At 40.0% G+C, this 14,107-nt stretch overlaps 1 protein-coding gene across 3 annotated transcripts in view; it reads right to left on the bottom strand.

The window, feature by feature from the left end:
• Positions 1–14,107, bottom strand: part of PLCE1 (phospholipase C epsilon 1) — a 268,999-nt gene that overhangs the window by 228,388 nt on the left and 26,504 nt on the right. For all 3 annotated transcript variants that reach the window (XM_084903476.1, XM_084903478.1, XM_084903477.1), the window contains one exon: positions 6,047–7,604. In XM_084903476.1, coding sequence (XP_084759602.1) covers positions 6,047–7,249 — 1,203 coding nt within the window. In that variant the 5' untranslated portion in view covers positions 7,250–7,604. The remainder of the gene's footprint in view (positions 1–6,046; positions 7,605–14,107) is intronic.

Genomic DNA, 14,107 nt, shown 5'->3' with positions numbered 1-14,107 from the left:
TCAGCAATTCCACTCCCAGATATAAACCCAAGAGAAATGAAAACATATTCCTAAGAGCCAAAAAGTGGAGAAAAACACAGTATCCAACAACTGATGAATGAATAGATAAAATGTAGCATATTCATACAGTGGAATATAGTATAAAAAAAGAAAAGAAAAGAAAAGAAAACAAGCCAAGTACTGATACATGTTACAATACAGACAAACCTTAAAACTTTGAAAACATTACGCTAAGTGAAAGAAGCCAGTCACAAAAGACCACATGCTATATGAACCCATTCATATGAAAGTTCAGAGTAGGGAAATCTATAAGCACAACACAGATTAGTAAATGTTTAGGGCTGGGGGAGAAGGGAAGGGATGGAGAAAATGGAGGTGATAGCTAAAGTTGAGTTGATGGAGATGCTTTAAAATTGTGGTGATGTTTGCACATAGCTGTGAATACACCAAAACACTGAATTGTATACTCTAAAGAGATGAACTGTATGGTATATGGGTTATGTGCCAATAAGGCTGTTATAATAAGAAGAAATTGAAGCATTTCTCCTTCCCTCCAAGGGTTTCAAGAATAAGCTCTCCTTGTCCTTGAAAGATTGTCTTTGTACTGCTAAAGACTGAGGTGGTTTTCTGCTGTTCTCTTTCTGAGGGTTTGAGGAGTGCTGGCCTAAATGAGAGGGAAGGAGCTGAGGTTCAAGGGCCGAGTGTTGGGGTTTGGGACTTGGATGCCTGAACTCTGTAAGACCCCTTGTATGTGTCCAGGCCAGCCACCAAACAAAGAACCAATGGATGGGGCACCATTTTGGTGTCATGAGGCTCTTCAGGGCCACCATTGTCTGAAAGCAGCTTTTCATGAAGGCCTGCCTGAGCCACAGGTTAGTCTCTAGTCATAGAGGAGTCAAGGGATGGTCATCCCTCTAACCCCCTAAGATGGGATAGTTCTTGAATGCTGAGTCATTTGGTCACCAGAGAAGAAACCTCTGTACCACTCCCTCAGGGCTTATAGTGCTGTTCCTGAATCAGCACTGAAGGAGGGGATGAAGGGGATCAAAGGAGAGTGGATCAAAGGGTGAGGGATATTCTATCACTCATCACTCTGGAGAGGTCATTCTATGGTCAGCCTGAGTGCCTCCTGTGTGAAAATGCTGGGTGTGGATTAGATCGGGGCTCCATCTGATGGCCCCATCCTTGCCCACGGGTTGGGTTTTGATTCTTTTCAGGCCCCATTCTAAGCATGGGCCACTTCCAGGGAGGGAGCTTCTTCAGCTGCCAATTCCCATTATGCAGGATATCTGGGGAAAGGAATAAAAAGTCCTAGTGCTGGTACTGTCCCAAGGCTAACATGAGAATAACAGCAGCCATGGATACATTCATCTTAAACTAGAGTCCAGCCAGGGTCCTTTCATTCCATTTTTTTTGGCCAAAGAGCTGTACAGTGTGGAAGTAAGTTTATCCTAAACTATCCCAATGCAGCTAATAAGTGAAAGTGGACCAACTATCACAGAGCTGGCTTCTGACGGCCCATCACATTTTCCACTGATGCACTAGACATGACTAAACTGCACAGGGACTGGCTGGGAGCTGGATTCCCTTTCACTGTGCTCAGCAGGAAGGGGCCAGCCTCCTCCTATAGCCATGTCATGACCCTGACATAACCCTGAGTCATGGAAGAGGAGGCCCTGAATGTCACCAAGCACAAGCTTCCAGCTTAGCCTGTGCTCCCTGTGAAATTTTAGTTATTTCAAGGTCCAAATTGTACCCAAGATGCAGGGAGACCAAATTTCCAGACGAGAAAACAAAACACGTAGCTATTGCATCAGCCATCTATCTATTAACAACACTGAACGGCAGGGCTCAACAGATATTTGATCACCCATAAAAGTTACAACTTAGGAAATGAATTTATTATTGGTTGGCCCTTTTATATGTAACAGAAAATATAGAATCAAGGATATATATACCAACAAAGGTATTTATGTTAAATACTCAAAAAATTTTCCTTTGCCTCTTAAGTTTAATTTTCTGTATTGGACAGTAGAAAAAAAAATGTGAAGACACATTTTAGAAGGAAGAAAGCAGAAAAGGAACTAGCAATATAGAAGCTGGTTTTATCTTTCCTTCGTTAATTTATAATTTATCTATTCTGATTTCTTAAAACTTTACTTTTTTTCTATTTTGTTGTACCTATTGTACATTAAATCCTCCTATGGATCCAAGCAGGGACATAAATAAAGCAGTAATTACAGAAGCTGGTGGACTTTCGGTCCTGGCTACCCTCATTTCTTCCACGCTCCAGCCTTCGGTGCGCACGGAACTCAGGTTACATGAATGGTTCCAGCAGAGGCAGGACTTCTTGTACTTCGGATTCAGAATAATTCTAGGCACCTAAACTCCCCAAAATTCAGGCAGGGAGAGAATTTTTTTTTAAAAAAGGGAAAACACCCTTAACCAATCTCTAACTTGGACACTTTAGCCACTTGCCAAAATATATCGTCTTTGTGAGCCAATAAATTGAAAGCAGGAGAGAGGGAGTGTGGCTGTAACTGGATAAGGGCTAGAGTTTTAATTTTTTACAAGCAGGGAGGAGGATACCAATATGGTTAGTCAGTCAGCCAGCCAGCATTAATCCTCATTAATGTCTCCCATTCAAATCTATGCTCCTCTGAACAGCTGTGCAAATATAAAGTAATTGGGTCATTTTGACAAAGGCACACAAGAAAAAAAAGTTAAGTGAGGCAAAGGAATTAATTGGATAAATAACACATTCTTTAAATGTGTGGGGAGGATTGTTCAAACAACCACATCATAGATGGAGGGGCATACAAATTCATACTGCTGTAAACTTCCCCGTGTCAGAAGCTACCAAGAGCACAGGCTGGGGACAAGTACATGACAAAGTATGTAATAAGTGACTGGAGTGAGAGCAGTGGCACTCACTCGGCATGAGGCCCTGCCAAATGACTACAGAGACCGTGTTTCTTAGCCTGACATTGTCCTGTTTTCTATATACTTGGCATATGGAGAGTAGAAAAAAAGGTAGGGCCATTTCTTGCCCTTAATGCATTTACAGTCTCATTAGGGGACACATCCTATCTAATAAAAGCATAATATGCAAATTGACCATCACTCCAACACTGCCCCATGTGGTCAAAGATGGCAGCCCCCATGTGTTCACAAGATGGCTGCTACAAAATGGCTGTCAGGGGAGGGCAGTTGTGGGCAATCAGGCCAGCAGGGAAGGGCAGTTGGGATGAACCAGCCCTGCAGGGAGGGCAGTTGGTGGCAATCAGGCCTGCAGGGGAGGGAAGTTAAGGGTGACCAGGTTGGCAGAGGAGGGCAGTTGGGGGCGTCCAGACCTGCAGGGGAGGAATGTTGGGAGGGGACCTGGTCATGCAGGGAAGGGCAGTTGGAGGCAACCAGGCCTGCAGGGGAGGGCAGTTGGGGGCAACCAGGCCTGCAGGGGAGTAGTTAGGCATTGATCAGGCTGGCAGGCTAAAGCAGTTAGGGGCAATCAGGCAGGCAGGCAGGCAGGTGAGCAGTTGGGAGCCAGTAGTCCTGGATTGTGAGAGGGATCCCAGATTGGAGAGGGTGTAGGCTGGGCTGAGGGACACCTTTCCACCCCGTGGAAATTTCATGCACTAGGCCTCTAGTATAAAATAATCAGAAAACTGGGACCACAAGCATGACATTAGAATCTGCATTTTTTTTTTTTTTTAAGCTGAAGGAAGCACTTTATAGGAGCTGAGGGAAAGTGACTAAAATTCATCTATGCAACTTTTGAGAAGGATTTCCACCAGACTGAAAACAAGACAAAAGAAAACATACAAGGAGAATACCATACTTTAGAAAATACGGATCCATTCCTGCCATAGAATGAATGTTCAAAAAGGACTCTGCCTTTCAGACATCTCCCTTGAGAAAAGACAGGAGGACAGTTGGCCCACCCCCAGCTTCATGTTAAGGATTAATAAAAATGCCCACCACCTCCCAGAAATCCGGTCAGAGAGAAGAGAGAGAAGTTCCTGGAGTTCACTCTGACTGAGGTGTGGCAACCTCTCCCAGCCTCCAGAGATTAGAAGGAGGGAGGAGATGATTTGAATCATCTCTTTGGTTCTTTTCACTGGAAATGACCAATCCAGGGCCTCTCATAGGCAGAAAGGGGCAGATGTGAGGTAATGACCTGTGAACATTCTCAGAAGAAATAGTAGGACTGCAGGAACTGGAAGATAAGTACAGGCATGCCAAAAGTTATCCTGCAGTTTACAGCACATTCACAGCCCTCTCATCTGCATAAATGTGTGTGTGTGTGTGGGGGGGGGGGGCAATGATAATGGTTCTCAAGCAATCTACTTCCACTCACTTTGCTATATTGAAATTTCTGTTTGTGCCGCCAAAACCGGTTTGGCTCAATGGATAGAGCGTCGGCTTGGGGAATGAAAGGTCCCGGGTTCGATTCCGGTCAAGGGCATGTACCTTGGTTGCGGGCATATCCCCAGTAGGGGGTGTGCAAGAGGCAGCTGATCGATGACTCTCTCTCTTCGATGTTTCTAACTCTATCTCTCTCCCTTCCTCTCTGTACAAAATCAATAAAATATATTTTAAAAAAAAAAGAAATTTCTGTTTGTGTTCTTAATGTTCAATGTCAGGTGAGCGTGAATTGCTGCCTTTTTAAGAGGGCTGGCACATTGCTGTGATGAACTTCTTTCTCCCTGCGTGGACAAAATTCAGAATTCCGCCAGAAGAGCTGGGGAGCAGGTGGGTAACTGGCACCACCTTGACTGTGACTCGGGTTTCATGAGAGACCAGGCGAAGAAGTAAAAACAACCTGCTGACACTTGGTGGGGTGAAGGGTAGGTCGAATGCACAGCCAGAAGGGCCTTCAGGCTCCCAGGTCAGGCCTGACACTCCTGAGAGCCCTGGCAGTGTCCTGGACTTTAAGGCAGAGGAAACAGTCCCCAAATGTCCTGATGAAGACCAAAGAATTTAAGCTCCTGGTCGGTGGCTCTCAACTTCACAGAATCACAGAATTACCCAAAGAAATTTTGAAAAGAAAAACTATTCCTGTTGCGCCCTATGCTAGTGATTCTGACTTAAGAGGGTCTGGGAGGTGGAAATGGACACGATGTGAGAGTCAGAAATTTAACATTTCCTTCAATTATGAATTTAGGCAACAAATCTCAGTAGTAGTAGCAGCAGCTATGATCCTATCACCAATAGAAATCACAAATATTTCTATATATTACAGTTATGTTAGACAACCTAAATTAGTATTTGCATTTAGTGTGATCAACTGCCCTTGTTTGCCCAGACTGGATATGCTTGGGATGATAAAACTGGGAAATTCACAGGCAAACCATTCCCAACCTAGATTCATCACTACTTTGAAGTTATGGTAGTTAGCACGTCACCGGGTACCATCGTTTAGTGTGTTAATAAAGAAATACCTACCCTGATATGTCATAATTTCAAAAAATGTTGTCATAAATGTATATTCACATAATCTGTGTCTTTATAACGCTTTGTGTTTCGTTTGATGCATTTAAAAGCATTCTGAGTCCATGGGCTTCACCAAATTGCCAAAGGGGGTCGATGGCACACGAAAGTGAAGAGGGAAGCAACTGGGAATGCTGGTGGGAAAATGGGGGAAACCGGACTTTAAGTTCCTTTTGGCCTCACAAACTAAAAGCACAATAAAAGAAGACATAGGCATATATCTCTGAAGCACACAACAAAATTCAGAGTTTTTCCACTACCAGGAGTTTCTTTCTTATGATTCCACACACAGTAACCAGGGAATCTCCGAAACATCTCCACTCCTGATGACATACATATGTGTATTTTGTTACTTGCGTTGTTGCAGAGTTAACTCAGCCTTGACAGCTATCCATTGGAGTAACTGTTATATCTACTTGTTCCCAATAACTACAAATACTTCCCCTGTAAATCGCAATTTGACAGAACTTAAATTTTACATGAATTAAGACAATGAAAATCTGGATTTTGAAATTTCAAGCTTAAAAAAATGATCAAAAGAAACATTCACTCTTACCGGATACCACTGGGCTTCTGACAGACATGGGCTCCCATCTTGCCTACCCGGCACCGTTGGTAGCTGGCCCATTGCTCTCCCACAAGGCAGCAGGCTTCCACTTCTCTTCATATCAATGTAACTCCATGCTGCCAGTCCAATGCGACCAGAAGGCAGAGTCCTCACAATTGCCCTTGTCCCAGTATACACAGATTTCTTAACTTCTCTGTCATTTTTACAGAATCTCCTCACTAACAGAGTGGATCGCTCCCTCTTACTTTTAAAATAATCTTCCACGTCTTCACAATTCTCAGGGAAGTCCTCAAAATGGCTCAGAAAGGTCTCGGCAGATGGACTATCAGTAAAATCCTCCCTGCAAAAGCTGCCACCGGAACACACCATGTTGGTCTTTCGGCAGGAACCTTCGCAGCACAGGCATTCATCATTCAAGGCGTTGGGATGATCACCCTGTAGCTGCTTGTGCTCGTTATCACAGCTTTTTGCCAATTCCATCAGTTTGCAAGTATATGCCATATACTTTTTCTTTTGCTCCCTGCCAACATCAGGCAGTGATACACAGTTTCCACAATCATCCAAAATCAAATTGTCTGATAGGGCGCAGACACTGTCTGACATTCTTCTGTCAAGTCCATAATGAAAGTGAAATACCGCCAAATCGCTCTCAGGGTGTGCCCCGCTGGTCTCTAGGATGGCTGCTTGATTTCCTAAGGGACGAATGCCCATGGGAGGTCCATCTAATTCCAGTTGAATCCCAGGGAGCATGTTTCTTTCCAGGGAAGAAGGGATTCCAGTTTCCAAACGCAGGCCTTCCTCTGTGACAGGATCGAGTGTTTTGTAAAACTGGCTCTGAGGAAGACCACGCTGATGGTTTTCCAGTATGTTGTTGCCGTTTACGTTAAGGTTCTCCATGGAATCAGGCATGTTTTTCTCCCAGCATGTTTCATTACTGTTCTCATCGCTCAGGACTTTCCCCCTTGTTGTTGAGAGAAGCTCAGGCAAGTTGCTTCCAGAAGTTTCTTCCTTAGGTTTGTTCGGTTTTGAGATGGTATGAGAAGTCGGCCCACTCTGCCCAGGAGTATGTGTCTTTGGGACGCTGACGCCTGAGGCCTTGTCATTGCTTTCATCCACAGAGGACTGAGAAGACACCACTTTTCTCTGATTCACAGGTATGAGATCAGAAGCTGCCATTTCTTCAGAAGTCATCTTGACCAACTCACAGGCTTCACTGACTGTTCTGTTTCTCCTCCCTGATGATCATGTCAAGATTCTAATAAAATGACTGTCTATTAAAATAATCTGATATAAAATTCCTTTGAAAAACAAAGTGACAGTTCCTTTGATTCAGGTGTATTAAGTGTCAGATAAATTTCCCCAGTTTTAACTTCCTAGTATGTGCAATAGGTTTTTTTTCTAGGTCAGGGTTTTGGAGTAGTGGATCAATTTTCTTTCCTCTGTTATTTAAAGCAATTCTTTTGAATACTTCTATTCAGGATTGCATTCTGCAACTTGTGATCCATCACTGACTTGTAATGATTTAAAATTCCAGTTTGAATGTCTCCTGTAAGAGAAAGGGATAATGTCAAGCACTGTGGAATTAAATGTATTTTTTAGTGAAATCATAATTCTAAGCTAATGCAAAATTTGAACCAATTTGGGGGAAGGAGTTTTGCAATCAGAAGTTAGTTTTACAGTCACGGGGATATAAAGTACAGCATAGGGAATATAGTTAATAATACTGCAGATGGGTACTATGTTTATTGGGGGTGATCACTTGGTAAATTACATAAATGTCAAATCACTGTGCTGTATACCTGAAACTAACATACTATTGCCTGTCAACTGTAAATTAAAAAAAAAAATTTAAAGATAAAAAAGAGGTTAGTTTTAATGCTTTATGTATTAATTTTTCTGATTTAATATTTCAGAACTTCTTTTTCCAGTCAAAATGGAGTCATGGGCATTAAATTTATCCTTTTCTCTTAAACAGTTGTTTTGCATTCCAAAGGTAGGATCAGGGTGAAGACAAATGAATTATTGGGTAGAAATGTTTGGGCTAAGTTTAATAAAGAATTTCCTAACTTTTAGAGTTGTTCAACAAAGGACAAGCTATCTTGGATGGTAGTCTTCTCCTGATTGCTGCTAGAGGACTTTAAATAGAAAAAGGCATAGTATAAGCACAGCAGGTATTCATATGTGTTGAACAAATAATAAATGCCTACAATGATTAATTACAGAAAACAATGGCTAATACTTATTGAGGATGTATCATGTGTCAGGCATGCTCTAAGCACAGTATACATATTATCTCATTAATCTTTATAACAATATCAGCAGGGTGGCAGAGATTGCTAATTGTCCTCAAAATTTGTTATCATTTTCTTCAATAAAAGAATTACTAAATTTTAGCCAAGCAGATAGTCCCCCTCCCTTTTTTTTAAATATATATTTTTATTGATTTCAGAGAGGAAGGGAGAGGGAGAGCGAGAGAGATAGAAAATAAATGATGATAATCATGGCTCAGCTGCCTCCTGCATGCCCCCTATTGGGGATCGAGTCTGCAACAGGGGCATGTGCCCTTGACTGGACTCTAACCCAGGACCCTTCAGTCTGCAGGCCAATGCTCTATCCACTGAGATAAACCAGCCAGAGCCAGATAGTCCCTTTTTTATTAGTTTCACTTACAGCTAGATGTAGCCAGGTGACTAAGTAACTGCTAATGAAATACAAGCCAATGTGGTTTGCAAATTCTGGGAAGTGTCCTTGAAAACACAGGCTGCCCTTTCCTCTTCCTCCTTTTCTTTTCTGCTGGCTGGAGGGAAGGTATGATGCCTGGAGCTAGAGTAGCCATATTACGCCATGAGGTGAAGATGAGAATGGATGCCTTGCATATAATAAAACAAAAACAACAAAAAACAAAGGAGAAGCCTGAGTGCTTGTTTCCTGGAGTATAAGGAAAGAAACAAATTCTATCTTGGGTAAGCCACAACTATTTTCGGTTTTCTATCATTCGCATCCAACTTTTCTCAATAAAGGTGAGTACTATTATCATCCCATTTTATTGATGAGGCTCAGAATATTTGAGTGACATATCTAAGAGTACAGACATGTGCTATAACAAGAAGGCTGTATAGAAAATTCCTGCATTGCAGGGAAAGTTATATTCATTAATTCCTAAAGTGTTTCCAATATTAAGTTCCTAAACCAAATGAAATCCTTTGTGTCATAAATTAGAAAAATATTTAACACAAGCATATTGTCTTTTCTGATTGTGTGTTGGAAAGAGGCAGGGCTTAACAACAACAAAAACTATTTTATCATACAACTGTCAAATATTTATTATGCACCAATATATTCTACAGAGCTCAAGAGACAAAATGGCCATGAACCAAGAGATCAATAAAGCTCTGATGGAGGGGTATTTTACAGAGAAGTAGTAATTACTTGTATCCATAGAGGAGAAAAGAGACTTTAGGCAGAAGAAACAGTGTAAAGAAATATAAAGAGGTAGAAAAACACAATGCATAACTGAATTAATCTGAAGTTCTAGGAGAACTTTTCATCTAATTAAAGAAAGTGAAAGTTTCTCAGAAATTTCACTATCATAGAAAAAAAATACTAGGGTAACTGTCAAAGCTGGTAATAGAATTTAAGTTCTATTTGAATCTTTAAACTTAAGAGTTTTATAGAGTCCCTTTGAGTATCTCATGTATGACAACCATGCCACATTTATTTACTTATGCATTCTCTTCCCTAAATCCCACTCTGCAAAGAGATTAAAGAAAACATTTTGTCTGCACAACCCTCTCCTCCCTTTCTCCCTACCACATGCACATATTGTGCACAGTTGTAAGTTTGCACACCCACACCCAAACCCTCGATGAGTCAGTCTTCACTCTTTCTTCACCATTGGCTGTCTGCTGCTCCACTCCCTGGGGACTTCCTTTCTCTGAACCATTGTGATGGAAATTCAAAACCCACAAAGAGACAAAGCTTTTAATACATTCCCCAGAGGCATTGGTTTACTAATCTAGATCCTTTTCCAAGACACCAAAGACTAAACCCTTCCCAACTTTTACTTTCTTTCTTTTTTTTTTTTCCACTAGCCAAATAGTTTATTCCTGTTTTTCAAAAAATTTGTGGAATATATATCATGAAAGGCTTAATCATAAAACATGACTCTATTTCTAAACAATTATTCCTGAGTTTGTATATTTATCTGCATTTACATATTTGTCTTTGACCAAATATCTTGACTCCTCACTTCTACTTTCTTTATTAGAAAAGTTTCAGCCGGGGATGCAAGCCTTGAAACCCCAGAGACATCCTAACCTTTATACTCTGTATATATTAGATATCAGGAGTTCAAATATTTTTGAACTAATACACTGATAATATAGTAAAATGAAGGATCACAAAAAAAGTTTGTTTATAACAAGCTAATTCTCAATTGTAAAACTCACAAAGGAAATCCTCACTATAAACACAGTCTCCAATTAGCTTGCAAAGAAAGTTTTACTTCTTTCTTTCCAAAATGTCTACCTTTTATTATCTTTTCTTGCCTTAGTGCAGTGTTTTTCAACCTTTTTTGGGCAAAGGCACACTTGTTTCATGAAAAAAATCACGAGGCACACCACCATTAGAAAATGTTAAAAAATTTAACTCTGTGCCTATATTGACTATATATAAAGTAATTCTCTTGAATAGGAATCAAATAAACACAAAGAAAGTATTTTATAATTACTTTATTATGAAATATTAAGTAAACAAAATAGTGAAAAATTATAAAATTCTTGTCTTGTCTGCACCTACGGCACACCAGGCAACAGCGGTTGAAAAACGCTGCCTTAGTGCACTAACTAGGATCTCCAATTCTGAAGCTAAAGTAAGTATGAAGAGCACACATTTTTGTCTCATTCTCAGTCTTAAAGGGAGAGTATTCAATATATCACTATTTAATACTATATTAGCTCTAGTTGTCTTACAAGTGTCCTTTATTAAATTGAGGATGTTCCCCTGTATTTCTAGTTTGCTAAAGTTTTTATCACAAATGAGTTTTACCCAATGCTTTTTCTGCATTTATTAAAATGACCATATGATTTTTCTCCTTTAATAGGTTAACATGTTAAACTATATTGATTGATTTTCAAGTACCAAAACAATCTTGCAAATTCATGGAAAATGTAAAGGAACTAAAGTAGCCAAAATAACTGCAACCATGGCCTAATTTCAAGAATACTACAAAGCTACAGTAATCTTGACATTATTGTGTTATAAGGATAGAAATTTAGATCAATGGAATAAAACTGAGTCCAGAAATAGACTCACACACATACATTCTATTGGCTTTTCATCAAAGGCACACAGTTGAATGGGAAAAGGACAATCAATAAATGGTGCAGGATCCAAATAGAAAAATAACTAATATCAACAGCTACATAAAATCAAACATAATAATTAACATGTTCTATATCTTAATTGGGGTGGTGGCTACAGTATTATTTATTATTGTATTTTTTTTCCATATGAACAACTGTAAGTCTACTTTTGCTCCACCCTGTATACTCTAACTCCATATCAGCTCTTTAAGTGGACTATAGGTTGCATTTCAATCCCTCTTGCAACCTTTAGCCAGTAACCTCTGAGCAGTGAACCTGCTCAACTGTACAAATATGATGTTGAAAATTCCAGCTGACCACAGAGCACCAAGGCAGTGGAATCAGTCTCAATTTGGATTCCAACTCTGACACTTAATACGCTGATCTTAGGTAACTCATTTAACTTTGCGAAGGCATAGTTTCTACAGTTGTAAAATGGAGAAACAATAGTTTCTCATGTAATCCTCACAATAATCCTATGATGTGATAATCCCTAAAAAAAAAATAGTTCCTTGTATTCTTATGATTATAAAAACCTCTCCAGAGTAATTATATACAAATTACTTCCTGATATAGGACCATGTCCAATTCTCATAAATCACAGTCCAGTACAACAATGATAAAGGCTCAGTAAATATTTGATCACTCTTTGCTTTGGATAGAATATTGTTTGTATGTTAGTATGTGATAAATTTCCTTTACTTCATCCAGTGTATGCTACTAAATAATGTTTTAAGGTTTATAAGTTTACTGGGTGCTTAGCACATATGCAAGGGTACCACATGACTTCACAAGAAGAGAAAGACAAAATTCCTGCCTATAGAGAAATCATTTGTTATTACAGACCATAAAGAAAAATCTAAGGCTATGAACTAATATCATAAAATACTGAACTGTATAGTCCAGGCATTTAAAAAGTCAGGCAATCATCTGCTCATGTGTATACTAATTGTGCAATGTGTAAAATATAAAGATAGAGATGGCAGAAATCAGCCTAGACTTAGGTCATAAGCAAAGACTTCCCAGAGAATGTCATAGTCTATAAACGAGGACTCTGCCCCAGGAAGTCAGGCCAGAGAGAAAACAGAGGAGAGAGGGAGACTTGGCTGTTTCTTGGACCTGGGATAAATGGTTGTACGTTGGCTGGCACGTTGAGACTTCTCTGCCCTCATAAAGCATAATTGCAGCAGAAGCAATAGAACTATTCTGGACATGTGTTGGGAAGTTCTCATACCAGCTCAAGGCAGCACATTTTGGAAGCCTTGCAATGAAGGGGAAGAGAAAAGTGGGAAGGACCTTGAAGGCCTTGCCTTACCCAACCCATTCAGCAAAAATATAGCAGGCTTCCTCAAGCAGTCAACTACCACCATTTAGCTAGGGTACCTACTGCTCATGTTACAAGCAATTTTTAATTAATTGGGAGTTAGACAACACCAATACACCTATTCACTAAATGTCTTTTTCAAACTGGTATTTTACAAGTCATTTCTCCATTAATGTAATTGTCTTTCCAAATAATTAAAAATACATGTGATGAAAATTAACTCACTCTGGATGAGCTAAGCATACTAGAACCACTCTACTACCCTAACACATTCTCACATTACAGTCTCTCAGTAAAATGATCCTGATTTAATTAAAATAAGATATGATTCAGCTCCTGCAAACTCTTCTTTATGGCTGTGCCTTCTGCACTCCCTACCACCTGCTATCTAGCCTATATTTCATCATCACACCAAGTAAAACATTTCCAGACTAAATAACGCTCCAATTTCATAGAGGTTCCCCCCACAAGGCCCTAGCAGACAGAAAGCATTTTAAATCCACATAGCTAATGCATAAGATGGCCATGTCTAGCCATTTTCTTATTTATATTTACATTATATTTAACAGCAGCACCAATGAAGGTCTTCAGAGGTCTTCTGGTCAGCAAGCTTAAAAACATTATTCCTGTTCTCATGGATGCCCATCAATGACATCAAATTCTGGGTGGAAGCCCAAGTCAACAGCTGACTCAAACAGCTGATGTCATTCTAATATCTTGTTTTCAGTAGAGTTAAAAATGCAAATAGAACACCTCATTAAAACTCCAAGTTCATTTTATTTTATTTTTTATAATTTTTTTAAAGTTTGCTCTGAAAGAAGTAGAGCTTTTATTATTATTATTTTTCTTGATTTCAGAGAGGAAGGAAAACAGGGAAAGAGAAAGGGAGAGAGGGAGAGGGAGAGGGAGAGGGAGAGGGAGAGGGAGAGGGAGATGGAGAGAGAGAGAGAGAGAGAGAGAGAGAGAGAAACACCCTTGATGAGAGAGAATCATTGATTGGCTGCCTCCTGCACACCCTACATTGGGGATCCAGGCTTGCGCCCTGGTTGGGAATCAAACTGTGACATCCTGGTTCATACCTCAACGCTCAACCACTGAGCCATACCAGCTGGGCTCCAAGTTCATTTTAGCTGTGCCTCTGATTTACCACTCAGAAATCATTATCCAAAAGGGAAAAGCAATATTATTCATACTTTTTACCTGGTTAAAAATATAATGAAACAAACAAGTTTTGGGGTGTTATTTGAATTTGTTTCATCAGTAGGCCAATACCTTGGCATTTTTGCTATTTTTTCAGGGCAGTGTAACCCAACGCACAGAACTGTATGCTGATCCCACAATCTAAAAGCAAGTAGGGTAGCC

Source organism: Pipistrellus hanaki (assembly GCF_964339955.1).
Source record: "Pipistrellus hanaki genome assembly, chromosome: 14".
NCBI classification, from domain to species: domain Eukaryota; kingdom Metazoa; phylum Chordata; class Mammalia; order Chiroptera; family Vespertilionidae; genus Pipistrellus; species Pipistrellus hanaki.
The sequence above is the reverse complement of the archived record's forward strand: the minus strand, read 5'-3'. Positions and strand labels throughout refer to the sequence as shown.